At 54.0% G+C, this 26,877-nt stretch overlaps 2 protein-coding genes across 4 annotated transcripts; one reads left to right on the top strand and one right to left on the bottom strand.

Annotated features, from left to right (window-relative positions):
- The first annotated feature begins 628 nt into the window (after positions 1–628).
- Positions 629–8,497, top strand: C14H12orf43 (chromosome 14 C12orf43 homolog). Its single transcript, XM_068562738.1, has 6 exons — positions 629–778; positions 2,903–2,945; positions 3,125–3,223; positions 5,935–6,008; positions 6,546–6,636; positions 7,149–8,497. Exons 1-6 carry the CDS (start codon positions 664–666, stop codon positions 7,498–7,500), a joined length of 774 nt encoding a protein of 257 aa, XP_068418839.1. The 5' UTR covers positions 629–663; the 3' UTR covers positions 7,501–8,497.
- Positions 8,498–9,529: 1,032 nt separating this feature from the next.
- Positions 9,530–24,581, bottom strand: HNF1A (HNF1 homeobox A). 3 transcript variants are annotated; one of them, XM_068562736.1, is made up of 10 exons: positions 24,253–24,581; positions 17,427–17,626; positions 15,718–15,904; positions 15,036–15,277; positions 13,894–14,045; positions 13,571–13,772; positions 12,613–12,804; positions 11,363–11,484; positions 11,135–11,294; positions 9,530–9,744 (listed from the first exon to the last, which is right to left on the bottom strand). In XM_068562736.1, exons 1-10 carry the CDS (start codon positions 24,579–24,581, stop codon positions 9,617–9,619), a joined length of 1,914 nt encoding a protein of 637 aa, XP_068418837.1. In that variant the 3' UTR covers positions 9,530–9,616. The 3 variants fall into 3 exon arrangements, with proteins under 3 accessions (XP_068418837.1, XP_068418836.1, XP_068418838.1); XM_068562735.1 differs by having other exon boundaries at positions 11,135–11,279; XM_068562737.1 differs by lacking the exon at positions 12,613–12,804 and having other exon boundaries at positions 11,135–11,279.
- Between the last annotated feature and the right edge of the window lie 2,296 nt (positions 24,582–26,877).

Here is a 26,877-nt window from a genome sequence, read left to right as displayed (position 1 = left end):
CAGAATGTTTCCCAAACCATATTGTGCAACAGAATCACCTAGGATAGTGCCTCTCAAACTTTAGTGTGCACACAAATCACTTGGAGATCCTGTTTAAATGCAGCTTCTGATTCAGGAGGTCTGGGCTGAAGCCAAGATTCTGCATTTTCTAACAAGCTCTGGAGTTTGCCGGTGCTGCTGGTTCACGGATCATACACTGAGTAGCAGCAAGGCCCTAGGATGTTGGAGGAAATACAGATTCCTGAGTCCCACTCTCGGAGATTCTGATTCGCCTAGTTTTTAGTGAAACTCAACAATCTGCATTTTAAAAAGTTCCCTAAGGTGCTTCTGATGCCCAGACGGATTTACCAAAACCTGGGAACCAATCCTGGCTCATTAACCCCTTGTGTGACCTTAGGCAATTCTTTCCTCTCTATAGGTCTCACTTTCCTCCTCAAGGATAGATAAGTTGATTTCTTAGGCCCTCCCAGCTCTCACGTTTAAGGAAACCCCCATAACAGTTTAGGACCAATGGCGGCCTGAGTCTGAGAACTACAATCCCCACAATGCCCTGTGCTGCTCCGCTCCCTTGTGGGATCTTGGAAGAGGATCGCTCCTGGAGGCGCTCCCCACAATCCTTTGCGGCGCTTCAAGGTGGCGGCGCCCAGGGGCGCCACGAGCGATATGGAGAGCAGCAGCAGCAGCAGCGATGCGGAGGAGCTGGAGCGGTGCCGCGAGGCGGCGATTCCGGCCTGGGGCTTGGAGCAGCGCCCGAGGGGCCCGGAGAAGCCAAGAGTCGGTAAGGGACTATGTTCGGGGAGTCTGGCCGAAGGGCGCAGGATCTTCCCCTGCGGCCTGAGAGGATGGATGGTGGGGAGGGAGTCCCTGGAATTCGACTTCTTTCCCCGAGGAGGCTCCAGGGTCTGGGTGGGGTTCAGAGTCAAAGCGCGGACAAGTTCAGCAGGGAGGGTTGTTCCATTATCCCCGTCAGAGAAACCAAAGCACCTGAATGTCTCTTGACTTTGCTTCCCTGGGTCCATCCTAACTGTCGCACCCTGGGCAGCCCACCACCTCTCCGAGGTGACTGCGACGCTTACTGGATTTTCGCATCCAGGCTTTCCCCGCCTCCAACACTTTCTCACTCCCTGGGGCTGCCAGCGAGCTGTGTCCTACACGTCTCTCTGACCGTGACTCCCTAGTGCCCTGGGAATAAATCCAAAACCCCTTAACTTAAGGGTCCCTAATCCCGGACAGAATCCAGAGGGTCCGTGAATCTGAATGGGAAAAATATTTCATCTTTACTTTCATTAATCTCTGTTTGAAATTTAGCATCTCTTTCCATCATGCATGTGAACAACAAGCCACAGTAGTTTTGGCAATACCTGTTAACTTTGTCTTAACAAAAGTCACAGATTTTCAAATCCCATTACAGTCTTTGCAGATATATCAAAAATATTTTATTCACAGTAAAATGTTGAAAAAAATCATTTCCACTCATCCCTGCTTTAAAATTACAGTAATTTTTAGACCCATCAGTAGATCTTATACATTAATTAAGAAGCACATATATTAATAATATCCCAAATTTGTCTTTTTACTATTAATGATAACTGAATTTCAGTATCATTGGTTTTCTTTGTAATCCTATGTGTTACATTTTTTGCATCTAAAACATTCTGAGAAGGGATCCAGGCTTTACCAGACTGCCAGAGCAGGCCGTGGCAAAGAACCCCTGCTTTTGTTGAGAAGGACTTACAAGCTCTTTGGTAATCTATTTTTTTGCCTTCCTGCCATACTGCACACTTCCCGTAGGTAGGCTCCAGACCATACTGTGCCCTCTCATCTGTGGGCACCATAACTCTGCAGTTTTCTCTTCATTTTCTATAGGCAGAAATGCCTTTCCATCCCCATCACTTACTGGCAGTAAGAAATTTGGGCAAGGTACTTAAATCTCACTGTAGTTAAATTTCCTCATCTGTAAAGTGGGGGTAATGGTAGTACCTACCCCATAAGGTTGAGAAGGAACTGAGATGATGTATCTGCAGTGCTTGGCGCATATTAAAGGCCCAATAAATAGCAGCAATTATGTGATCGGTCTCTCTTCATGGACTGCTTTCCCCCTCCTGTGTGACTCCCACTCATCCTTTAATACTACAGCTGAGACACCATCTCTTCGGGAAAGCTGGGTTACACGCCTTCTCTCCACCATCATCATACTTTGTGTGATTCCCTTCGTATATAATGCTTTCCTTTCTTCTACAATTGCCTCTTTATTTATCCTGTCTTTTTTCCTTTCATCCCCTGCATCCCCAGCACCTAGAGTCAACTCTGGCCTGTACTTGATCCACAAATATTTATTGAGCGAGAGGTTACATGATGTGAACTTCACGAGGGCTGGTATCCCTTCACCATGGTATCCCCAGGGCCTACACAGTGGTCAGGAAAATAGTTCTTAAATAAATGAACTTGCTGGAAAGGCACCTCTAATGAGTGGAGGCTGAGACCCCAGCCAGACTCCCAGTCCAGTGATCAATATAACTGAGCCCCCTTCTTCTCTCTCTTCCACAGCACTTAGCACACAGCCAAGCACATAGTAGGCACTCAATAAATGCTGGAATCAAATTACACTTGCTTGTTCAGCATAGTGGTTAAGGGGGGACCTTTGGAGCCAGATGGCCTGTGTCCTCATCCCAACTCTGTCGCTTATTAGCTGTTTGACCCTGGCTAAGCTATTTTACATCTCCTTGCCTCAGTTTCCTCTTCTGCAAAATGGGGATAATGGTAACCCCCACCCCCCACCCCATGGGGTCATTGGAAAGATTCAATGAGTCATACATGTAAATCACATAAAATAGTGCTTGGCACACAACTGATGCTATAGTCGTTTCCTCTATAAATGCTTTGGTGTTCGTTATTTTCACAGGTGCTGCAAATACTCAGTTGCCAACCACCCAACCGAGCCTCAGGTACTGTGCACTTTGGGTTCACGTTTCATGCATTCATTCATTGATATTGCTCCCCTGCTGTGTGCCAGAGGCTATTAGACCCTGGGATGTCAGTGCGAACCAGACACATGTCTTCCCCGCCCTCATGGGGGCAGCTTCTGAGCTGGCAGGAAGTGAGGTCCTTTTCGTGTGTGTTGTAGGCACAAGGTGGATGAGCACGAACAAGATGGCAACGAGCTGCAGACCACCCCTGAATTCCGAGCCCATGTAGCTAAGATGCTGGGGGCCCTGCTGGACAGGTAACCTGCCCTTATTCATTAATACGAAGAGTAAGGGCTCCCACGGCCTGGAAGCTCAGCGTGTGTAAGTCGACATCGCGGCAAGCACGTGGCATCTGTCACATCATCGCTTTTCATAATCACCCTACCACGGAGGTCCTGTCGTTGTCCTTCTTTAGATGTGGCAACAGGCTCCCCTCTGTGAGAGGACGCATTTGCTTGAAGTCACAGGGAGGGAGGAGCAGAGTGGCTTTGACTCCAAAGGCCCTGCTCTTAACCACTGTGGAATCCTGCTACCACGAGAGGAAGAGGGGAACCCGAGCTCATTCCCACTGCAAGAGGATCTGTAAAGATCCAGGTCAGCATTCCCAAAATAGGTGCCCAGAAATGTGAGTCCAGAGTGTGGCTCTTGACAAAAGGGGTCCAACAGCAAAGAGGTGGAGAAACGCTGCACTCTGCATATCCCCGTGCCTGGGAGATTTAGATTCCTAATAGTGTATTCAAGGTCCTGAGAAGTCCTGCAGTAAAGAGACCTGTGTAACTTTGTTTAGCCCAGCATCTTGCGAATTCATTTGGCCACAATGCCGCTGTTCCATGGATGACTGATAGTGTGTCATGGGACGTGTTCCAGGATAGGCTGGTCTACATCCATCCCCACTTGACAGAGCCCTAGCAGGGTTTTTGTTGTTGTTCTTTTTTAATATTTATTTATTTATTTGGTGGCACCGGGTCTTAGTTGCCACTCCAGGGCTCCTTAGTTGTGACATGCAAACTCTTAGTTGCAGCATGCATGTGGGATCTAGTTCCCTGATCAGGGATCGAACCCGGGCCCCCTGCATTGGGAACGCGGCGTCTTATCCACTGTGCCACCAGTGAAGTCCCCAGCCTAGCAGGTTTTGAAAAGGAGATTGAGGCTGTTCAGGCCATAGTCCTGCAATTTGAAGTAGTCATTGAAAAAGGACAAATAAGCCTTCCCAAAGTGCACACCAGCTGCTCCTCCCAGACAGAATGTTGGGCCAGGCCTCAGCAGCCTGCACCCCCATGGCGTTAGTGCCAGTCCCCCAACCTGGGAATGTGTTAAACATGTTTAGGAAGGTCAGTTAGCATCTCACCCCATGGGAGCGGTTTTTCTCCATGACAGTTCGGCTTCAGGGTGACCAGGGCCTGCCTGGCGTTGCAGTGATCCACAATGGATGCTTCCCTAGGTGGACATCCAGCAGGATGCGGGTTACACGCGGTCAGGATATTCCCTGCAGCGTTCCCATATTTCTCTCCAAAGAAACGATCCTCCAGTTGGTCCCTTGTGTTAGATCAGGGTTTCTCATCTTGGCACTATGGACATTTTGGACTGGATCGTCCGTGGTTGTGCGGGGCTATACCATGCACGTAGGACGGTTCGCTGCATCCTTGGCCTCTACCCGTGAGATCCTAGTAGTGTCTCTCCACCAGCCGTGACAACCAACTGTGTCTCCAGACATTGCCTGGTGTCCCCTGCGGACCGACGTTGAACCACTGGGTTAGATACTACCCGGGTCAGGGGCGGCGCCCAGTTGGGCCAGACCGCGTCTCCGCTCCCTCTCCCCAGACCCCAGACCGCGTCCCGCACAGGACTTCGGGGAGGCCTCTGGCACCTACAGAAGGCAGTTAGGAGAAGCACCCAGTGCATTGCTGTGTTCGCTGCGAGGATGTTGCTGAGAGCGTCGGTCTCTGCGGTGCGAGGTGACTGCCCCACCAGCATTCCCCCAAGACCTGCTTCCTGGTCTCGTCAGTTCTCCCCGCTCTCTGTGTGCTTCTAGAGAAAGGGGGTCCTGTGAAGCTCATTGCTTATCTTGACAACAGTAATCGTCTTCAGCATCGTCGTAGCTGCTGTTTACTGAGCACTGGCTTGCAGCCAGGCTCTGTGCTCAGGGCTTGGTACCCACTGTCTCATTTAATTCTTGTGGCAGCCCTCGGAGGCGGGGACTCTTATCACTCGCAGTGTAGAGACAGGTAACACAGGCTCAGAGAGATGAAGTCCCTTGTTAGTAAGTGACAAAATCAGGATTCAAAACCCAGGTCTGAAGTCTGAAAAAGGTCGGTGGGTTGTAGCAAAGTCAGTTTCCCAGTTGTGATAATGGACCCTAGTTACACGCAGTGTCACCAGAGGGAGAAACGGGGTGGGGGGGAGTCCGTGGATCTCCCCGTATTATTTCTTGGTACTGTATGTCAATCTACAATGAGCTCAAGTTTTTAACAATTTAAAAATGAAAAAAAAACAAACAACAAAAAAAACAGGTCTGCCCTGCTCTAGGAGCTGACCTCTGAACTGTTTTTTGCTAGACTGGTCATATTTCCCTTTTCGTGCTTGCTGCCAGGAAGTTCACAACGAAATGTGTACCCTCTGTCTAGCAAGTGTGTAGGGCTTCCTGGCCACACTTCTGGCTCTTTCTGTCCTTCCTGCTCTTGTTTTCTCTTTGCCTTATTTGAAATTGCACTCATTTTGTTGTACTGTATCTTCAAAACTTCTTCAGCACTTTCTGGAATAAAGTAGGGTTTAAACCAGTGAGGCACCGCAGTTTGAGCTGGCACTATGGACATCTGCGTCCCCACCAGGCCGGGGTGCTCTCCGCCTTTGCACTTAGTATCGCATTACCCTGCCCCCTCCACTTAAAGGGAGAAAAGCAAGTTTTAATTAAAAAGAATTTTCGTTGCTACCCAGAATCTCATCTTAAATCCACCCTCTCTTCCCTTAGCTCCATTACCATCTCAGAAGTAGTGAAGGAGCCAAGAAAGGCTGAGGTACCGAGAGGCGTCCTGGAGGATGATGGTGAGCAGTTATACTTTCCTTTATCAAGCACCTCCTGTGAGTCTGGAGCTGGGAAATACATTTTTGGCATTTTATCTTCTTTCATCCCTGCAGCCCCTGTGCGAGGCATGTATTATGGTGATCCTGTTCACAGGGGGGAGTCATGAGGGGACTGGGGCTCTGGGGAATGCAGACACTGGCCCGAGGTGACCCTAAGCAGGAGCGCCTAGCCACTGCACCCTGCAGCCTCTCCCGCATGAGTCTCTGTCCCCTGCCCAACTCATTAGCCACTCTGAGGGCTGCCTTAGGCGGGAGGCTCAGCTGCTGGCTCCCTGAAGCCTCTGAGGGCTTGCTGACTTGATTCGGCAGCCGGCATCCCCTCAAGCACCCCATCCTCTCGCTGCAGCAGGTAGCAAGTGAGCCTCTCATCCTACGAGGCACCGTTTTGTAGTTAGGAGCGATGCCCGCTGGACGGGGAGCTCCTTGAGGGCAGAGACGGGGCAACCTCGGCCCCTGGGGTGCCCCTGGCGGTGCTGATTCCGTCCCTGTGGGTTGCAGGCTTCCGCCTTTTCTTCACGTCCATCCCTGAAGGCCCTGAGAAGGAAGCTGGTCCCCAGCCCCGCCGGAAACGGTTGCCTTCCAGCTCCAGGTAAGATGGGACGCCCACTCCTCAAGTTCCCTCGTTGTTGCCTGTGTTCTGTCTTGGCCAGTCCCCCCTGCCCCCCAGATAGCCAGGCCAACTCCAGTCAGGTCCAGGCCCAGAAGGAGCCCTGCAGTAGCTGAAAAAATAGTACCTCAGTGGGAGGGGGGAGAGTTTCCACTGGGCGTTGGCTTTGGATATTTACTGCTTTTCCAGCACCCATCTTGTGCCGGACACTGCACTCCTGGGACGTCCCTGTGAGGCCTGGGCTCTGTTAAGATCCCCGTTTTATAGATGAAGACACTGAGGGTCAGAGAGGTTAAGTCGCAATATGGGGTCACACAGCCAGGAAGCAGAGAAGCCAGTATTGGAACCCAGCTCTGCCTCACTGCCAAGCCTGAGTGCTCCAACCGCCACCCTCTGTCCGTGGCCTCTCTCTGGTGGCTTGGCCTGAGGCAGTGAGAGGCGGCTTTGGGGCCCCGTCCCGACTCCAGCTGACCTGGCCTGCACTCCCGTTGCAGCAGCGAGGACGGCGACGACGAGTTGCAGCGCTGCCGGGAGGCGGCTGTGTCAGCCTCTGACATCGTCCAGGAGTCCGCCATCCACGGCCCTGGCAACGTGGAGAAAAAAGCAAAGAAGAAGAAAAGGAAGTGGAAAAAGAAAGCCAAGGAGGACGGCACCGACCTTGCCCCCGTGGCCACCACCGCAAGCAAGGCCGCATCTGGGGAGCAAGGAAGGGAGTCCGCCGAGCTCAATGGAGACCAGGCGCCGTTTGGGACCAAAAAGAAGAAAAGGAAGAAAAAGGCAAAGAGGGCCAGTGAGGCCTCCCCATCCCCACCAGCAAAGAGCGCAGCAGCCGTGCCTGCAAACTGAGCCCCGCCTGTGAGCACGGGGCCCAGCTCGGGCACCTGCCGGGGACAAGGCGTGTCCAAGCCCCGCCTCCCTCTCCAAGTGCAAGGACTTGGCTAGCAAGTCTAGACTTCGCCCATGACTGGGGCTGGCCCAAGGGTCGGGGCAAAGAAGCGGTTGTGGGGTGAGCAAGGCCTGCCCTTCTGTGCTCCCACTGGGGCTGGGGCAGACCCGTGGTACCAGAACATTCTGTGGTCTCAGGAAGAAGGAGGAGCCTCCCAGTTATTGAAGGCTGATGGCCAAGTGGTAGAGCTTCCACCTCCTCAGCCTGGTGTGGGAGACGACCTGAAGAAAACGAGGGAGGGGGTCTCCGAGATGCCAAGCCCCAGGAGGAGTTTTGTGCGTCCCCCTCCAAGCCACACAGACCTGATATAACACTGTCTGGAAAAGAAGGAGAGAGATCCCTGCCTCCACCTGGTTTTCCAGAATTTTCTTTCTTCACATTGTGAATACGCCATGCATGATCATGTCTCTGAGCCAACCAGATAATTGAAAATAAATTGTCGAGGGACCCAGAATGTAACGGAGGGATTTGGGTGCTACCCTCGTGTCCGTGCTGAATCCTGATGAGCCACTGTAAGTAAGCATCACACAGGAGGGGTCCTGCCTACACCCCCAGAAGTGTTCCACTACCCCAGCGTCAAGACTTCAGGAAGTGTCACAGCACTCGTCGCCTGGGGGATTCATGGACCCGTGTATCCTGCAAGAAGGAGCAGAAGTTCAAGGTGAAGGTGAAGCGCTGGCTTTGTTGCCTGGCCTTGGAGATTCGGCAAAGCAAGGAAGACAGAGGTGGGATGTGAGAGCGTGTGTGCCGGCCCCATCCGTCCTTGGGCTCCTGGTCCCCTTCCACCCCCCTCTGCCTGCCCAATCCCATCTGGGCGATGTGTGGACAAGCAAGACGTTTCAACATGTTCCTCATTTACTTTACTAAAAGTTAAATAAATGTACAGGCTCGCCCTTAGCCGGCTGCAAGCTGCAGGGGATGCCAGTTCTCCCCTGGCTCCTTCCTCAATCCAGGATGGAGGCAGTCCACTGGGGCTGGGTTATCTGCAGCAGCCCCAGGGAGATGAGCCCTGGGTTGGCACGGCTCCCTTGTCGCTCAGGACCTCAACCTCCCCGGGGTGGTGGGCTGTGATCGCCTTCCCTCAGCCAGCTGGGCTCCAAGCTTCCAGGCGGCAACCTCGCCTCTGGTCTCGCCTCTCTTCTCCCTCTGGGCCCCTCAGCTCTGCCAGCTGCCCTGGCCTTACCGCCTTCTGAGCTCAGCAGCTTCTCCCCCAAAGCAGGGAAGGGTCTGCTGCCCCACGACCTTGACTTGGCACCAGGCACAGAGTCACGAGTCTCCCATAGGAGCAGGGACAACACCTAGGCCTGCGGGGGTGGGGGCTTTCCAGTAGAGGCGAGATGCCAGGCTGGCATCAGAAGGTGTGATGCGCAGGGGGACAGATGTCCAAGAAAACGGGAGATCATGGCGGCCGGGGAGAGGGATGGCTCAGGACGAGGGAAGCTGGAGAGGCCTGCTTGCCCCAGGCCCTGGCACAGAGGAGCCACTCAGGCGATGCTTATGTGATGGGGGACAGGTGGGTCCAAATGGGTGTGCGGGTTAAAAGCAGGAAGGGGGGCTGGGTGGAGTGGCCTGATTGGGGCACAGGTGACAGCATGGGACCACGTTGACCTGTGACCTCTCTCCCAGCTGCACAGCCTGGTGTCCTGAGAAGTGTGGCCTCTCCACAGGCCCGGCCTGGGGGTACCAGAGTCCAGGGCTTCCCCCTTCTGTTCCAAGTGACAAGATTTACCCTGAGCAGCAGGGACAGTCCCTCCCGAGTCCCACCAGGAGCAGGCTCTGCTTCCCAGCTCTGCACGGTTCCCTCTTGTGCACTGAAGCAGCCCTCCTCGGGTTGGGGCACCTCAGAACCCCCCCCACCCCTTTTCTGAGGGGAACAGGGTGGGGACTGAGGCACAGTTTTCCAGGGAAGAGCAGCAGCCTGGGGGCAGTGAAAGTTTTGCAGGCTCAGATGTCTTGGTCACCCCTCCAGCAGTCTGTAGGCTCCAGGGCCCATTCCCTGGGAGGCCGTGTCCATGGTTACTGGGAGGAAGAGGCCATCTGCGTGGAGATGAAGGTCTCAATGACGCTGTGGTTGGACGGCAGCAGATGGCCATGGCCGTTGGTGGAGTCGGAGCTCTGGTACAACACCAGGCTGCTGGAGGACACTGCAGAGGCAGAGGAGGCGGCTGGCTTCCTGCCATGCCCGTCCCGACCCCTCCCCACCCACCATCCCTAAGGGGTACTCGGGATGGGAAAGTGGCACCTCGCCACCTCCTAAATCTCAGCAGGTGACCGGACCCCAGAGTCACACCTCTGCCCTCGGGCCTTATTAACCCCCAGCTAGGCTCCAGGGCCACGAGGCAGTGGTCTTCCCAGCACATTTTAGTGGGAACATCACAGAAGCGCTGGTGAGCTGGCGTCGTGGTTAGTTTTATGCGTCAGCTCGGCTGCCTTTTAGTACCCAGTCATTGAGCCAAACCCTAATGCAGGCGTGGCTGTGCAGGTATTTTGTAGATGTGGTTAACACCTACGGCAGTTGACATTAAGTAAGGGAGAGTTCCCTTGATAATGTGGGTGGCCCTCATCCAATCAGTTGAAGGCCTCAAGAGCAAAGGCTGTGGTTTCCCGGAGGAGACTGCAGCGTCACTTCCTACCCTGCAGCTCTCGGACTCACCAGCCCTCACAGTCGTATCAGCCAATTCCTTATATATATGTGCGTGTGTGTGTATTCCTATTGGTTCTGCGTCTCAGGAGAACCCTGACTGATTCAGATGGTTAAGAGTATGAATGGGCTTTGAGTTTGGACCTGGGTTCAGGTCCTGGCCCCACTACCTAGTGGCTGTTGGAGGCACCGCCAAGTCCCTCTCCTCCTTGAGTGCTTTCTCATCTGTAAAACGGGGATGCCGACACACACCTCATGGGTAGAGCACAGAGCCTGGACCGTGGAGCCCTCAGTGACTGTCCCTGCAGCCACCAGCGCCGGGCGGAGGATGCTGAGGCTCACACTTAGCAAGCGGCTGCCCTGGGTCTCAGAGCCCAGCAGCCTGACTCCAGAGTGCCTGCTCTTCACCCTGACGTTGTGGGCTGCAGACTCAGGTCTTCAGGGAATGGAAATGTGTGGGTTGGGTGGGACGTGGTGGGCTGGAGAGCCCACACTCTGTGGTTGCCACGGGGCAACACGAGTCCTTCCGACTTTCGAAGAGGAGCCAGAAGTCTATGAAAGCTCTTAATTTTTAGCTGTTGGCAACGAATTCAAAAAAATGCTAAACCCTGAGCTAAAACACATCCATGAGTCACTGCTGGTCCCCAGCAAGCCCAGTTCTCGCCTCCTGATTACCCCCTACCACCTCTTCCGGTTATCTTTTTCCTCAACTGAGTTAATAGATGTTCCTGTGAGACAGGCCCATTTCCTGTGGTTTCACACCCCCCTCGGCTCACTTCAGGGGAGCACAGGTGCCCCCTCGCATTTACCCCCTCCCTGCCCCCCGTCTGCTGCTCACGTCTTCCTCCCCAGCTATGGGGACGGCAGGGGGGCGGCAGGGAAAGGCCACTCACCGGTGGGGCTGGCGCTGAGCCGATGGGTGGGCTGCAGGTGCTGGATGCCAGCAGGGTCCTGGCTGGGGATGTGGATGGTGGCGGCCTGGGACGCTGGTGTGTGAAGCCCGGACTCACTGGAGGCCTCAGCGTCTGAGGTGAAGACCTGGCAGAAGGGCAGCTCTTGAGCCGCCAGGGTGTGCGCTGGGGCAGGACCCAGGGAGGGGCCGGGGCAGGCCTGGGCCTTACCTGCTTGGTGGGTGTGAGGCTGGCCAGGGCGCTCAGGTTGGTGGTGTCGGTGATGAGCATGGTCTGCGGAAGCAGGCCCGTGTGGGTGTACTGGGCCACCTCGGGCTTGTGGCTGTAGAGGGCTGGCCGGGAGGGAGGGAGGAGAGAGGACACAGACTTGGCACCTGGGCTGGGCTGAACCACTCCCAGGAGGGCCTCAAGGCGGGGGGCTCCGGGGAAATGGGGCGTGGGCCTGGTGAGCAGCCCAGTGGGGCAGTGTCTGGGGACTCAGGGCTGATTTCCCAAACTGGGAGCTCCAGATAGAGGGGTTGGACACTCTCCCCAACCGCAGGGGCCTGCTCCGCCTGTCTCAGTGGAGAGGAGCCTGGGCGAGGCCGGGACCCCAAACCCAGCTCCTGCGGTCACCTCAAGAGGACAGGTGTGAAGGGCAACGGGAGCATAGGTGCTGTTAGGGCACTAAGTACCGGCCTTGGAGGGAAAGGCCAGGGCTCCTGTTAGGGGGTGAGGAGGGGGCAGCATTTCTCCATCTCCAGGACCCCTCTCCACAGTGTAACCCTGAATTTCACCTGCAGTCCCCAGCCCCACAAATATACACACAGATGCCAGTAGAAAACAACGTAAATCACGTATTCTCACGTGGACTCAGATGAAAACACAACCACCCACATACACACATAAATGGTGCCCTCAACCAAATACACAGATGTTCAGGTCCACAAGCCCTTATCCAAGAGTCCAAGTTCCAGAAAGTTCTGAAAGCCAACAGGTTTTTGTCTGGTTGGCACTAGAGCTCATTTGGTGGCAAAATCTGACCTGAACCTGATGTGAGGCTGAGTCTTTATTAACCCACTTCGTGGAATTCTACCTTTTGCTGCAGGAATCATGGTGTTTGATGACAGTGTTGCTCCAAGCCCTGCTGGGAGTGTTGTGTCATTCATGGTGTATGCTCCACATTACCTTTCTAAAAGCTGAGAAATACATATGGCCCCAAGGGCACACGTGGGTGTGCACACACAAACACCCACTCACACAAACCCATGTGCGTGCACATGCAGCCACACACTGAAACGTATTCCAGCCCACAGACGCTCATCTGAGCCCCCGCAGAGCCTCCGTCACAGAAGCACTCACACTTGTATCAGACACACACACAGACCACAGCATCTGCTAAGCCGCCCCCTTCCCCTGGGCTCAACGACAGCCAGCCTCTCCCACCACCTCCCCCAGCAGGGGGGCCGAGGGGTGCTCACCATGGGGGCTCTGCAGCTGGGCCATGGTGGCCATGAAGGGGCTCTGGGCCACGTGGCTCTGCACGGAGGGCATGAGCGGCTGCTGGTAGGAAGGGTGCAGAGGCTGCGAGAACTGGACGGGCTGCAGGGTGGTCAGGCTGCTGCCCATGCTGTTGATGACCGGCACGCTCTGTGCCTGCGTGGAGGCCAGGCCTGGAGCGGGAGGGGCAGGAGTCAGCCAGACCTCCTGCCGCCTCCATGGCCTCCTCAGGCCCAGCCCTGACCCCCAGGGGCACCATCTCTCCCTCCTAGAGCCAATGGGTTGGAGGAGGGGACAAGGTAATCAGGAAAGAGCCTTGCACTAGGAACCTTCACTAAGTTACAGCCCTGGCAAGTTAACTCCCCCTCTGAGCTGCTAGCTCATCATAAGGGCAGGGGGTGTGTCAAACTAGGGTCCCTGGAGCCCTGCGGTTCCACAACAATGCAAAGGCCCTGGGGCTTAACTCTCTGTACCCGGCTCCCAGCAGCTCCCTGTCTGTCTTATATATTGAGTTTCTGCATAATAGTTCTGAATAAAGTTTTTCTGGGCTTTTTAAAAAAAAACTAAAACCTAAAACCTAGAAAACTTCAGTCCTCCTTGCTCTGCTCTGTTTTCCCATAGCTGTTTTACCTTTATAAGGTACTCTATAACTTATGTATTGGATTGGCCAAAAAGTTCGTTCGGGGTTTTCTGTAAGATGTTAGGACAAACCTGAACGAACTTTTTGGCCAACCCATATTCTGCTTATTGTCTGCCTCCCCACTTGGGTGGCTGAGATTTGGCGCTGTTTGGTCCACTTGTGTATCACTGGTGGAGCACGGAGTGGGCACTCAATAAATACATGAAGGAATGAGTCCCAGTGGCTCTCCCTGCTCCTGGATTCTGTGGGAGACCCGGGAGCCCCTCCCCCAGATGCCCCCGTCCACCCCACCAGCTTACCAATGACCAGGGTGGAGGCGCCCGTGTTGGTGAACGTGGGGCCCAGGGAGGCAGGCTCACCAGGCCCTATGGCCATGACCCCGGGGAGCGAGGCCATGATGAGGTTCTGGGGCTGCTGGCTGAGGCCCGGGGATGTCTGCTCCAAGCTGTGCAGTGCTGTCAGGGTGCTGACCGGGGGCAGCGGGCCCCCAGTGGCTGAGACCTTGAAGGGGAAGCCGAACTGAGTCAGGTGGGGTCCCACCCTACCTCCCTGGGGACTGCTCCAGAATCTCCCAGCCAAGGGGAGATTGGCGGGGGTGGGGGGGATGGGCCGGGACACTCACCAGTTTGGCTTCTGTGCTCAGCAGACTGTGACTGGGCTCCAGACCCGTGGGGGACACTTGATGCAGGGGTGCAGACACTGTCACCAAGGGACCACCACTGCTTGAGGGCACTTCTGCCCCCTCACTGCTTGCAGGCTGTCCATAGCGCACTCCTGGAGCGGGAGCAGTGTCCAGCCTCAGCACCCCACTTCCCTGCCCGCCTCCATGGCCCCCATCATTCCAAACTGCATTGGTTTGCGCAGACCCCTCACCCCATCTTTATGCAGCCAGCAGACTTTGCTTGAGTGTCCACTTCCTGCCAGGCCCTGTGCTGGTTGCTTCCAACTCCTTGAACACAAGGGCCACGTTTTATTAGCTCTGTGGCCCTCACTGCCCAGGGCTATACCTGACGTGAAGTAGGTGCTCAATAAAAGACAACTGAGCCAGGGACTTTCCTGGTGGTCCAGGGGTTAAGACTCTACGCTCCCACTGCAGGGGGCACGGGGTTTGATCCCTGGTCCGGGTAAGATCCCGCATGCCGTGCAGTGCAGTGTGACCAAAAAAAAAAGACAACTGAGCCAAACTGAATTCACGGTAGTGAAATTAAACCACAGCAAACTGAGTTGAATAGAATGAACTGGAATTAGTTGAATGAAACTGAGTATCATTGAATCAAACCAGAAATGAATTGAGATTGATTGAGTCGAATTGGATTGGAATTGAACTGATACAAAATTAACTGAATTTCCTTGAAATACATTTAGTTAAACTGAATCAACTGGGAATTGGATTGGATCAAACTATTCCAAATTTAAATGAACTAAATTAGATTATAATGAGTTGAACTGAATTGAGTTGAATTGAACTGAGCTGAAATGAATTGAGTTGGTTTGATCTGGAATGAGTTGAAGTAACTGAAATCAAATGAGGGTGGAGTGAATGGAGCAGATGGAATGGAGTACAGTGGGTGAAGTTGAGTGGTCAATGGAATGGAGAGGGGTGGAGTGGATAGAGCAGTGCAAATAGAGTGGAGTTGGAGCCGTAAGGAAGTGCTAAGAGGTTTGGGTGGCTGCTGCCACTGGGGTGGTGCTCCCCAACTCTCCCACCCACCCCCATATTCTCTGTACCCACCATCCCAATCCCCCTGCCCACATGGCACTCACCGTGGACCTTACCGGGGGAGAGGGCCGGTGGGGGCAGGCCAGGGGAGCCGTGGGCAGGCAGCGCAGGGCCTGGGCCTGGCCCTGGTGGCGGCCCGCTGTACGTGTCCATGGCCAGCTTGTGCCGAAAGGCTTCTTCCTTGCGCCGATTGGCAAACCAGTTGTAGACGCGCACCTCTGTGACGAGGTTGGAGCCCAGCCCCTGCGCCTGTGACGGTGACACCCCCCTCTGGATGCACTCCGCCCTGCAGAAATGGCCACTCATGAGCCTCTGGATCAGGCACAGAAGAACCCTCCCTTGGGGCTGGGGGGAGGGTTCTGAGAAGTAGGGCTCTACCTGAGTATTTGCTGAGGCTGGCAGACCTGGGTTCCGAGCCCAGTCTGCTGTGCAACCTTGAGCAAGTGACTTAGCCTCTCTTAATCTCTTCAGTTATAGAGTGAGCCTAGTAAGTGTAAGGTTGTAGTGAGGATGAGTGAGACGAGCAGCCACTCAAGGGCTGCTTGGGTCAGTGGGGGGTGGGTGCCAGGAATGGAGCTAGGTGTCAGACACTGAACAGGAGCTGAGAACTCCTGGGCCAACAGCAGGAGCTCTCAAAACCTGGGGAGCCTCCCTCAGGACCCAGAGCCCCCCTCGCCTTCCCCCAGCCCAGACCAAACCAGCCCTGCTGACCACCAGCCATTCTACCTGTTACACTCCTCCACCAGCGCCTCCCGCTCCTCCTTGCTGGGGTTCTTCTGCCTCTCGTAGGCCTGGAACAGGATCTGCTGGGATGCTGGGCCCCATTTGAAACGGTTTCTCCGACCCTTCTTGGTTGGTAGCTCATCGCCCGTGGGCTCTTCAATCAGCCCACCCTGCCCTGCGTGGGTGAACTCTGTGGGCACAGAGAGCCATTAGCAAGACACTGGCCAATCCCACCTTCCAGCATTGGTTCACCATGCTGGAATTGGTTCACCTAACAATGCCTCTGGTTCTTTCTCATTCCTAGGATGCTGAGCCAGAGGAGCTTACAGCTAGAACTTAGAAATCATCTAATCCAGTGATGACAGACACATAGCACACACACCACCCCTTTCCTAACCTGTGTCCAAGGCAGACATCACTAATCAACCCCTGCATACTTTGCTACTGGGCCAAGATATAATCTCACAGTCTTCAATACAAGGCTCCAGGTAAGCATTAAGCATTTGTTCACATTTGACACATATGCCGTCCCATTTTATAGATGAGGTAGCTGAGGATCAGGGAGGTTAAATATTTTTCCAGGGTCGCACAGTAGAGCAGAAACTTGAACTGTATCTCCTGAGTAGATTCCGTGCTATTTTCAACATTCCAGACTTGAAAATCAAGCTTAAAGTATAAGAATTAGCCAGGAGAGAAGAGACCCAGGCACTTTCTCAGCTGGTTCTTTGGTAGGAGGCCAGTTAATGGCGCCTCCAAATAACAGAACAGCTAGCAGCCCTTCAAAGAGCAGGGGAAATATGTATATAGCCAGTATATACACACAGTACCCCTGGAAGGTTACGTATGAGACTGGGAATGCCAGTGGCTGCCTTAGGAGAAGGACACCTAATTTTTATTGTAAAATCTTTACTTTCTTCTATTTTTTTTTTAATTAAGTGTGTATTACCTTGAAAACCTGGATAATTGTAAAAGAAACATCAAAAACATTTTTTTTTTTTACACTTAGGCTCAAAAGTGTGGAAGTGCACTTGGGATTTTGTGGGGTATGAGGCCCGGGTAGTGAAACCCACCATCCCCGGAATAATAGTGCACCTAGCTCTTCCCAGGTTTGCAGTGGAGGATTCCCTAAGCATGCACCTCACCTCTGAGCCTTTACTCCTGCTGTTCCTTCTGCCTGAAACCCCATCCCTGCATCTTCATGGGTCAAAATTCAACTCACACTTTAAGACTTAGTTGAAAGATCATACTTCTAGTTGATCCTTCCTGATGCCCCTGCCTCCCTGAGGAAGAGATTATTCTCTCCTCCTCCACCAGCTCAACACTTGGAAACACTTTCTGTAGTGCCCTGCCCTGGGCCTGGCGCACGGTGAGTGCTCCATAAACACTAGCTTTTGTTGTTGGCGTTATCACATTTTAATACTTGTCTCACCGAATCATGATGATTTGTTCTCCTGCTTCCCCTCCACACAGGGAGCTCTTGGAAGGCAGGGGCCCAGTTCACCCACCCAAAGAGGATGCCCAAGACCAACCCTCCTCCCCTCCCCGAGAGCGCCTTGCGCAGAACAGCTGTCACATGCTGGCTGAATCCTCCCGACTTCCTCTCAGTCTGCCTGTCCGAGGAATGGGGTGGGAGGCTTCCAGCTCCCACCCTCGAGCTGCAGGTAGTCCCGGGCCCTGCTGGGAAGACAGGGCTGCAGTCGGTTATTACTTACGCTGGGCCACCTCTCGCTGCTTGCGGACGTACCAGGTGTACAGGGCGGCTCGCTTCTGCGTCTTCATGGGGGTGCCCTTGTTGAGGTGCTGGGACAGGTGGGATTGGTTGAGGCCGGTGGTGTCGACCACCTCCCGCTGCGGGATGTTGTGCTGCTGCAGGTAGGACTTGACCATCTTAGCCACACGCCATGGGTCCTCCCTGGGGTGGGGGAGGGGCGGGGGCGCAAGGACAGGCTGCTCAGCCCAGGGTGGGTGCTGGGAGCCCTGTCCACCCGGGGGGTGAGGATGGTAGATGGAAGCAGGCGTGGAGCCCAGGAGCCTGTACCTAGACTCAGGGACAGGAGATAAAGGCACTCATGCCAGGACACAAGGACATGGGGACAGAGACTTGCAGACACATGCACATGGCAGACGTGGACACAGGCCCCAACCAGTCCCACACAGACATAGGAACAGATAAAGGTTTCGAAACACGGACACACAGAGACGTGGACACAGATGTAGACAAAAACAGACCCCCTGGGAGCTGCCCAAGCCAGATGGGGAGGGTACTCATCTTTGTGCCTCCTTTGAAGATTTCCCCCGCCATTCTACCTAGAAATGTTATTTGTGTCTGTGTCTTAACCACTGTGAGAGACTATAAACACCTGGAGGGCAGGAACTGTCTGGTTCTCGGCACCCAAAATAGGCCTGACGTAGAGTCTGCCCTTGGTGAATGCATGAATGAATGAGTGGATGTGTGTATGTATGTATGGATGGGTGGGTAATGGGATGGTCAATGGATTGATGGTGGATGGTGGGTGAGAGGATGGATGGATGGATGGATGAATGGGATGGTTGATGGGTAGATGTTAGATGGATGGGTGGATGGGTGGGTGGATGGATGGATAGATGAGAGAGATCTACTGGAAGAAAATTTGGGTCTGAAAACAAGGAGAGAAACATGATTCTCCCACTTTACATCCAGGGCCACTGAGGCTCAGAGCACTGTGTCACTTGTATCTCTTGTCCAGGGTAACAGGGTCAGCCCAGTAGAGTCCCACCCCAGCTGAAAGGATTTGGTTCTAAGTCAGCCTGTCAGATAAAAATCACATAGCATCAAAACGCCTCCTGAAAATCTGCACTAAACCCTAGATGGTGGCGCGGCCAGTCTCCCCACAGCACTGAGGCGGGTGGCTAATTTCTCAACAGAGTCCCAGGTGAAGGGGTTAGGGGCTGGCATCCCAAGGCCTTGTAAGAAAAATGAGCGTGTCTGAGCATGGAATCCCACTCTGTGGGCTCAGTTCTCTCACTCGAGGGATTCAAGGGGACCTGAGGCCACCTGTGGCTCAATCTCCTGTTCTCTGCTCACTGTGGGGAATGGAACGGGTCAGGTTGCCTGTACGATATAAATTCTTCTCTCTCCCTCTTCTGCTCTGTCTCAACCCTCCTCTCTTCCCTTCATCCTCTCCTGAGCTTCTATTACAACCATGTGTCAGATACAACAGTGCTGAAACAGGCAGAGCTGGGATTTAAACCCAGGTCTGTGCGATCCCAAGCCTGTGTTCCCACAGCCTTGATGCAGCAGTTTGCTTCTAGAATTGAGGCATATGTGACAAATGGCGTGTGTAGGAAGTGATTCATCTCCATGTCGTTTGCCACAGCCAAAGACTGGAAACAACCTAAGCGTCCAGCAAAAGGATGCTGATTAACCAAATTGCAGTGCCTCTGTACAATGCAGCCATGAAAACCCACTGAGAAAGCTCTGTACAAGCCCAGATGGAACAGTTTGTGTGATAGGTCTACTGTGCTATGTGTGTAAAATTTTAAGTGGGATAAAAGAAGATTTCTACGTATTTGTTTTGTTCACATGAAATACCAGAAGTATACAGAATGAACTGGAGTCACTGATTGGATGCTGGGGACAGGGTGAGAGGGGAGGGTTTTCTCTGTTACTCTTCTGTACTTCATAAATTATGTATCAATAATATAGTATCATATAATATACTACATATGCATATATAATGTTTAAAAGTGAATTGTGAAAAAAAAAAAAGAAAAGAAGCCCCCCAGTGCTCTGAAGCCCACCCCACACTGCCTTCTCCCCTGGCCCTTCTCTCTTTCCTCAAAGAACCAGCCTCGCCTGCGTCCTTGACAATGCCCTTCCAAGACATGAGGGCACAGAGCCTTTCATCCACTTTGGCCCTCTGACTTCCTCCTTTTTTAATCAGCAGTTCCCATACAGGCAGGGAGGAATGGAAAGTGGGGACAGATATAGTTAATCAGCAGTCGGTCCAGCAAAGTCCCATTTGTGTAGAAATGATAGCTGTGAGAATTCATGCTTCTTGAGTATTTATGGTGAGCCAGGTAAGGGCTGGTCATTTAAATCTTAGAATAACCCTAGGAAGTATGCCCATTTCACAGGTGAGAAGACTGAGGCTCAGAAAGGTGAACACTTGTCCAAGGTAACTTCGCTGGGACTCAAGAATATTTCACTTTCCTGAACCCCCCAACCTCTCCCCAAGCCCTATCTCCGTGGTTTCCTAGGAGCTTCTCCTCCCCACCTCCCCCGTTCCCCGGGTGCCAGTCAGAGCTGGGAGGGAAGGGCAGGACAAAGTCCAGCCTTGTGCTCCGTGGCAAACATGTTTATCTGACTCCGGGACTGGGCTGCCCGATGGCCTCCCTCCTCCCCCAACTGCAGTCATCACCCTCTTGAGAGATCCTCCCTCCCTCTGTCTCTTCTCCAGAGAGAAGGAGCCCAGTCTTCCTTCAACAGGGCTTCTCCTGGCTCAAACTAAAGATTTACTGTCTGTCTCTGTCCTTCTGACCCCATGTGTCTCTGTCTGTCTCTGTTTCTCTCACTCTCTCTCCTTCTGTCTCTGTGTCTCTCTGTTTTCTGCTCTCTTTCTCTCCCCCCCCCCCACCGCCCCCGCCCCCGCCCCACAGTCTCCAAGAACATGGCTCTTTTCCGGACATTTTCCCCAACGCAGAACTAAGAGGCCAGGTCTCCAGGCATCTCCTGCTTTCACTCTAATGAGTTTGAGAGTCGAACCAACCTGGGTTCAAATCCCACCACTGTGGCCTCGTGCCCAATGTGCACATGGCCCGCATCTCCCCTGTAACACAGCGGCAAATTCACGCCTGCCTCCCTGTTCTCTATTGGGAGAACTGAATGAGTTTCTAATAGGAGTGAAATGCTGAGGACAGGGCCAGGCACACAGTAAGTGCTCAGTAAGTGGAACAATATTGTTACCATCAGCAGCAGCAGCAGCGACCTAGTCCTGGGACCTCCAGCCCCACAGCAGAGGGAAGAGGACCCAGGAAAGGTGAAGGTCTGCCCACATCCCCCTCCTCCCGCCTCCTGCCAGTTCTAGGGTCAATCAGAGGTTCGAGGCTTTGGGCCTCTTGCTCCCTGGCCCGTGGGGTTTCAGTGGGTCCAAGGCTGCAGAGCTGGGAGACCAGCCTGAAGGCCACTCATCCGGAGGGGGAGCCGAGTTCTCAGTGTGAATCCCAGCTCTGCCACTCACTCTCCGGGTGGCCCTGGGAAGTTTCTTAACTTCTGTGTGCCTCAGTTTCCTCAACTGTAATAGGGAGCTAATAATATTTAATAGGCTGTCAGGAGGAGAAAACGAGCTTAATGCACTTGTAAGCGCTTCGTGAGCCCTCGAGCACTACGCAGAAGTGGTCGATGGTGACGTTAACAGCAAGAATGACCCAGGAGGGTAAAGAGGGAGATAAATGTATCAAGGACAGGCATGCGACCTCAGGGTGCTATGCAAAGTGTGGGATTAGGAGGACCTGGGTCCAAGTCCTGGCCTTACTGCTTTGTAAGAGTTACTTTGGTCAGGTCGCTTTGCCTCTCTGAGCTTTAGTTTGCTCATCTGTAAAATGGGACCACTGATAATAGCAACTGTTCGTTGCACTCACATGCTTACCCTGTGGGTAAGCGTTATGATCAACTCTGCCTTGCAGAGAACACTGGGACTCAGAAAAGTGAAATTGCCTGCCTGAGCAGAGCTGGGGTTCAAGCCCAGGCAGGCTGGCCTCAGTTAGGGATGTCAGATTGCCCCACCTTGGCCACTGTCTTCCTGGGTCTCAGTGCCTTGGTGCTGCCCAGTGGAGAGGATCAGAGACCCTCAAGATTGAGTCTGAGCTGCTCAGGGACAGGAGGGCCCAGGAGGACACTGAGGAAGGAGCCCTGGGAACATGTTACTCCCTTGGCCATTGCAGCAGACATCCCCAGGGCTCAGAGAAGCCTAGTCCCTCGTTCATTCATGCTGTGTGTCAGCACTGGGCTGGATATCAGGGGTCTGAGTGGTGAACAAGCCTCTGGAAGAGCTTCTGTTGTCATAGCAGGAGATAGAAAACAGACAAATAAGGTAATAATAAGTAATGATAAGTTTCAGGGGAAAGTCAATGAAAGTAGTGGAAGAGGGAGTGACTGTGGTGGCATTTGAGCAAAAAGAGGAGAAGGAATTGACCGTGGGAAGATCTGGAAAGAGGGTTTCGGGGAGAAGGTACAACACATGCAAAGGCCCTGAGGTGGGAATCAGCAAAGTGTAGTGTAACTGGAGGAAAGTGAGGGAGGGAGAGAGGTCCCTCAGGAAGAGATCAGGGAATCAGGGCAGGGAGTTTGAATTTTACTCATTGTCCAGGTAGGGAAACAGAGGCAGAAGGCGAAGAGACTTGCCCAAGGTCACTCTTGGTCACACTTGGCTTCCACGGGAAGCCCTGCCTCTTCACCATCCTTTCCAGCCTCAACCTCCCCCACTGGCCAGGCCTTCATGGGGGTCCCCCACCCCTCTGCAGCCTGTGCCCTGAGGCTCGAGGCCCCACTTTTTCCCCTCGGGGCGTTTTCAGATCCCTTTTGTTACCTGAACAATAAGTAACCCAGGTAGTTAGTTATAAACCCCGCAGGAACAAGGAGCTGGTTGATAATTTATAGCAACATCTCAAATTTAAATGGAAAGTAAATAGCATGCTGTTAGCATTAAAGAAAACCCAATCGGGGCGGGAGGCAAGCACTCCAGCTTCCTCGCAGCTTGGGGCGCCTCGCTCTCTCCCCAGCCCATTCTCCCAGCTGCGTGTCAGCCCCTCTCCCCTCCCGGCTCCTCCGCTCCACTCTGCTTCTCCAGGCCTCTCTCTCCATCTCCCCTGACGCCCTGTCTCTTCCTCCATGTCTCCCCTCTCTCCCTCAGTTTCCAGGTCTCTGCTGGTCCCCAGGGAGCACTTTGACCCCTGCTTCCTGCTCGAGTGCTGTGGATCAAGCCTTTCCCTCCACCCATCATCCCACCAAAGGGGCTGCTGATCAAGAGGCCCCACCCAGCCAGGTAAGGCCTTTGGCACTCCCTGCCCCCAGTCCCCCCCGAAAGCCCCCAGTCCCATCTGGGGCCCTGAGCAGGTCTGGCCCTGCCCCACCCTTGTCCGAGTTGCCCTCGCCCTGGGTCTGGAGATGCCAGACTCTTTGCCCCTCCCCTGCAACGCGGCAGGGCCCTTTGCCCTCCTCTTCCTGCCAAGTCAGGGGGCCCTGGCTACTCCCCTGCCCCCTGCCCAGGCCCTCACAAGGCCTGGCAGGCCCTGAGAGCTCCCTGAGGCAGGGATCCAGCCCTCCCCAACCCCAAGCTGGGATCAGGACCTTGGACAGAAAAGAGGTGGTCTTTGGGACTCTTCCTCAGAACCCCCAGCCACCCCCCAGCTGGCCCCTGGCCCCGGTCATGGTGATTGAGGGCACCGAAGAGAGTGGGTGTGGAGCCCCAGCTGGGTGGCCTTAGTCCAGCTCCGCCCCGCTCTGAGCCTCTGTTCCCTCATCTGCGAAGCAGTTGTCCCCAGGTGCCTCCAGAGTTCATCTCAACACTACCCGAAATGATACCTGTGAAACCTCAGCACGTGCCCACCTGGCTGTTAAGATGGAGGTTACAGAGCCTTAGGGGAGGGGCAGTCCCTGCAGCCCCCAGGTTCCCCTTCCCTCACCTCCAACCTCCCCCACCCCCGCTCCGTGCGAAGTTGGTTGGCCCAGGCCTCGCCAGGCTACCAGCCCTCCAAGTTAATGATCACAGGCCTTATCAGAGCCTTTTGCCATTTATAAATTTATAAAACAAAAGAGAAATAATAAAGCCCGTGGGTAATTAGTAACCAGGTCAGCTCTGCTGAGGAGAGGGGAGGCATCGGGCTCAGACCCACCCAGTTCTCCAGGAGATGGGGAGCCAGCCAGTGGGTGGGGTACAGAGTGGGGAGGCTTCTAACGGTACCCACTGGTGAGGGGCATGGCCTGAGGCTGTGCTGGAAAGGGGAGCAGCTCCCATCCTAAGGCTCCATTTCCCTCAGGTAAGAAAGACCTGGGTTCTGCTGGCTGAATGCTTGAGTTCCGGGGAGGCCAAGCGGGGCGCCCAAAACCCCGGCCTGGGCTCCCCCTCCCCACTGGTGCATCCGGGTGCCTAGCAGGGAAGTTGGGATTGGGAGAGTCGAAATGGGCATGGTAGCTAAAAATTCCCTGCCTCCCCACCCCCGTTGTCCAGGGACTAGAATCGTGGACTCTCCTGCTTTGTCCCCATCTTGGGGCTCCCCTGGGGCATGCCCCACTTCCCAAGCACTGGGCTGAAAGCCTTGGCTCATGGAGACTCGGGACCCCTCAGAGGGCCGGGTCAGGGGCTGGAGGCTCCAACCTCCGAGCTAGGACCCCACCCCACCCCCGCTTCCAAGCTCTAATGGGCCCTGTCCCCCTTGCCGACAACCAGCCTAAAGGCTACATACAGCCCATGGGACTCTGGACTGGCAAGGGCTGGTCAGGAGCCGAGGCTGGGCCCCTCCAGGCTCCTTGGGAGCTGGGGACAGGGGAGGGGTCCTTACTGCAGCAGGGTCTCCACCACGGCTTTCTGGTGGGCTGCCTCCTCGGGGCTGAGGTTCTCCAGCTCTCTGAGAATGGGCGGTGTGAAGTCTTCACCCTCGTCGTCCGTCTCGTCCTCGGAGCCCCTCGTCTCCCCCAGCCCATTGGGCAACTCGGCCAGCTCCCCTCGACCGCCGCCACCACAGGACTCCCCCTTGTCCGGGGGGCCGTCTCCGGCCAGCAGGTAGGGCCCCGGCTCACCCAACGCCTGGATCAGCGCCTCTTTGCTCAGGCCCGACTCGAGCAAGGCCGCCAGGAGCTCCGTCTGCAGCTGGCTCAGTTTAGAAACCATGGCTCCACTAGCGCGGGCCACGCGGCCCAGGGCCACTGAGCCGGCCGCCTCCCCGCCGTGTGGGCTGGCTCCGTGCTGGCCGGCCAGCAGGCAGGCCCAAACCAGGCTCCTTGCGCCCGCTGCCCCCCCAAACCCCACTAGCCAAGCCCTGTGGGCACCCCCAACCCCCAACCCTGGCCCCAGTGGCCAGTGAATCAGGGCCCCTGCCCGCTCTGTTTACATTGGAGCTGGGGAAATTCTCCAAGGTTCATATTTATCCATGTGCTTAGCGAAGGGACTGAACTTTGGACTTCACCCTGCAAAGTGCAGGCCTCATGGCAGCGCAGAGGGACGGGGAGCCGTGGCCTTCCATGGGAGTGGGCAGAGCGGAGGGCGGGGGAGGCAGCGGTGGGGGGCCCAGGACAGCTGGGATGGAAGGTGCTGGGAGCCGGGGAGGCCTTCGGGTGACCAGCATCGGGTCCCTCCCCCAGCGACCTCGTAGGGGGCCAGGCTGAGGCAAGAGAACAAAAACAGCCTTGGGAACAGAAGCAGCAGAGAGTTCTAGGCTGTCGGGTAAACTCTCCTCAAGGGCAAGGCTAGGACACATCCATTTGAGGACCCCCCACTGCCAGCCCCAACATCTGGCCTCCCAGGAGGGAAAACGCTTCGACTTAAGTCTACTGTGGGCTGGGTCTGTAACGTGCGTCATTACCTCAGTGTAGCCCCCTAACAGCTGTGAGTAGGTACAGGGATTATGCCCATTTTACAGAGGAGGAAACTGAGGCTCTGAGAGGGTAAGCAACTCGCTCAAAGTCACACAGCTAACAGGGACAAGATTTGTGGAGTGGGAGCAGGGTGAGGCCAGTCAAGCACTTGGTGCAGGTGCAAATTTTAAGGGGACGTCGAAAAACTCAAGATGAAAAAATATTTTTATATACTCTATTAAAAATTCAAAATTAATGCAAAACCCAAAAGAACTTAAAAGAAATGTCCACACGAAAACTTGCTTGCGAATGTTCTCAGCAGCATGATTCACAAGAGCTAAAAAATAGAAAAAACATAAATATCCATCAGTGGATGAATGGATAGAAGAAATGTGGTCTGTCTGTGCAATGGCATATTATTTGGCCATAAAAAGGAATGAAGTCCTGATTCATGCTACAGTAGGCATGAATCTTGAAGACATCATGCTAAGTGAAAGAAGCCAGACACAAAAGGCCATCTATTGTATGATTCCATGTATAGGAAACGTCCAGAATAGGCAAATCCATACAGACAGAAAGTAGATTCGTGGTTGCTGGGGGCTGGGGAGGTGGGGGTGGGCACAGGGAATGGCTGCTTAATGGGTACAGGGTTTCTTTGGAGATGATGGAAATGTTCTAATATTGATGGGGTGATGTTACACAACTCTGTAAATTTACTAAAAACCACTGAAGTTTGCAATTTAAAAGGGCAAATTTTATGATCTATGAATCAATAAAATATACTTTTCATTAATTTGAAAAATTAATGCCAAAAATCTGTGATGAACAAAAAATATCAAAATGTTAAATAAAGGCAGGTTCCAACCCTCACTCACCTCCTGCTAATGCCAGTCCTAGGCAAAAACTCATCCTCAACCCCCACCCTTCCCTCTTCCGGTAAGAGCCTGGACAAAAATTCCTGCTGTCTGTCCCCTGGGGTGGCCCTAAGCTCCCAGAACAAGGGGTGTGCGCCATTGCCTGGAGCAGGCAGGGTGGTGCTGAGGGGCTGCCCCCAGGCTGGGGCATCTCTCAGGAGTCTGCAGAGCCAGGGTCATGCTTGGCAGCGGTGGGAGGGAAAAGGCGCCCTTGGCCAGAAGGCCCTCCCTGCAGGCCAGGCTAGGCCAGCAGGGGGACAGGGGCTTCTCAGTTCTTCATTTTTGTACTCACCTGACACACTCGGCAGCTGTGAGGCCCGTGCGGCCACTGAGCACTTGAAATGTGGCTAATGCCTCTGACTGAAATGATAATATTTTGGATCTATTGAGTGAACGTTTTTAATTTTAAAACTAAATATTTTAAAAATTAGAAAACTTAATTTCACCTGTTTCTTTTTACTTTTATAACGGTACCGCTGGAAACTTTTGAATTACATTTGCGCCTCACATTCTGTCTCTATTGGACAGCACTGCTCTGTAATTTACTTACACGTATGATGTTTATTATTTATGGTCTGTCTGCCTCTGCTAGAATGTCGGGCCCCCCACCCCCGCTCCAGAGCAGGGCTTTTGTCTGTCTTGTTCACTGCTGTATTCGAAGTGCTTAGTATGTTGCCTCATCCGTACTTAGTAGGTGCT

The sequence above is a fragment of the Eschrichtius robustus genome, chromosome 14 (assembly GCF_028021215.1).
Source record: "Eschrichtius robustus isolate mEscRob2 chromosome 14, mEscRob2.pri, whole genome shotgun sequence".
NCBI classification, from domain to species: domain Eukaryota; kingdom Metazoa; phylum Chordata; class Mammalia; order Artiodactyla; family Eschrichtiidae; genus Eschrichtius; species Eschrichtius robustus.
This window is presented reverse-complemented; position numbering and strand designations above follow the sequence as displayed.

Bases quoted from the DNA above. Each gene is read 5' to 3' on its own strand.
- C14H12orf43 (XM_068562738.1), top strand. From the start codon at position 664: ATGGAGAGCAGCAGCAGCAGCAGCGATGCGGAGGAGCTGGAGCGGTGC. The intron at 2,946-3,124 runs GTACTGTGCACT...TGTGTGTTGTAG, and splicing joins ACCACCCAACCGAGCCTCAG to GCACAAGGTGGATGAGCACG. The intron at 3,224-5,934 runs GTAACCTGCCCT...CTCTTCCCTTAG, and splicing joins CTGGGGGCCCTGCTGGACAG to CTCCATTACCATCTCAGAAG.
- HNF1A (XM_068562736.1), bottom strand. From the start codon at position 24,581: ATGGTTTCTAAACTGAGCCAGCTGCAGACGGAGCTCCTGGCGGCCTTG. The intron at 17,627-24,252 runs GTAAGGACCCCT...CCCCCACCCCAG, and splicing joins GTGGTGGAGACCCTGCTGCA to GGAGGACCCATGGCGTGTGG. The intron at 11,295-11,362 runs GTAAGGCCCAGG...GCGGCTCAAGAG, and splicing joins GCCTCACACCCACCAAGCAG to CTGCCCTTCTGCCAGGTCTT.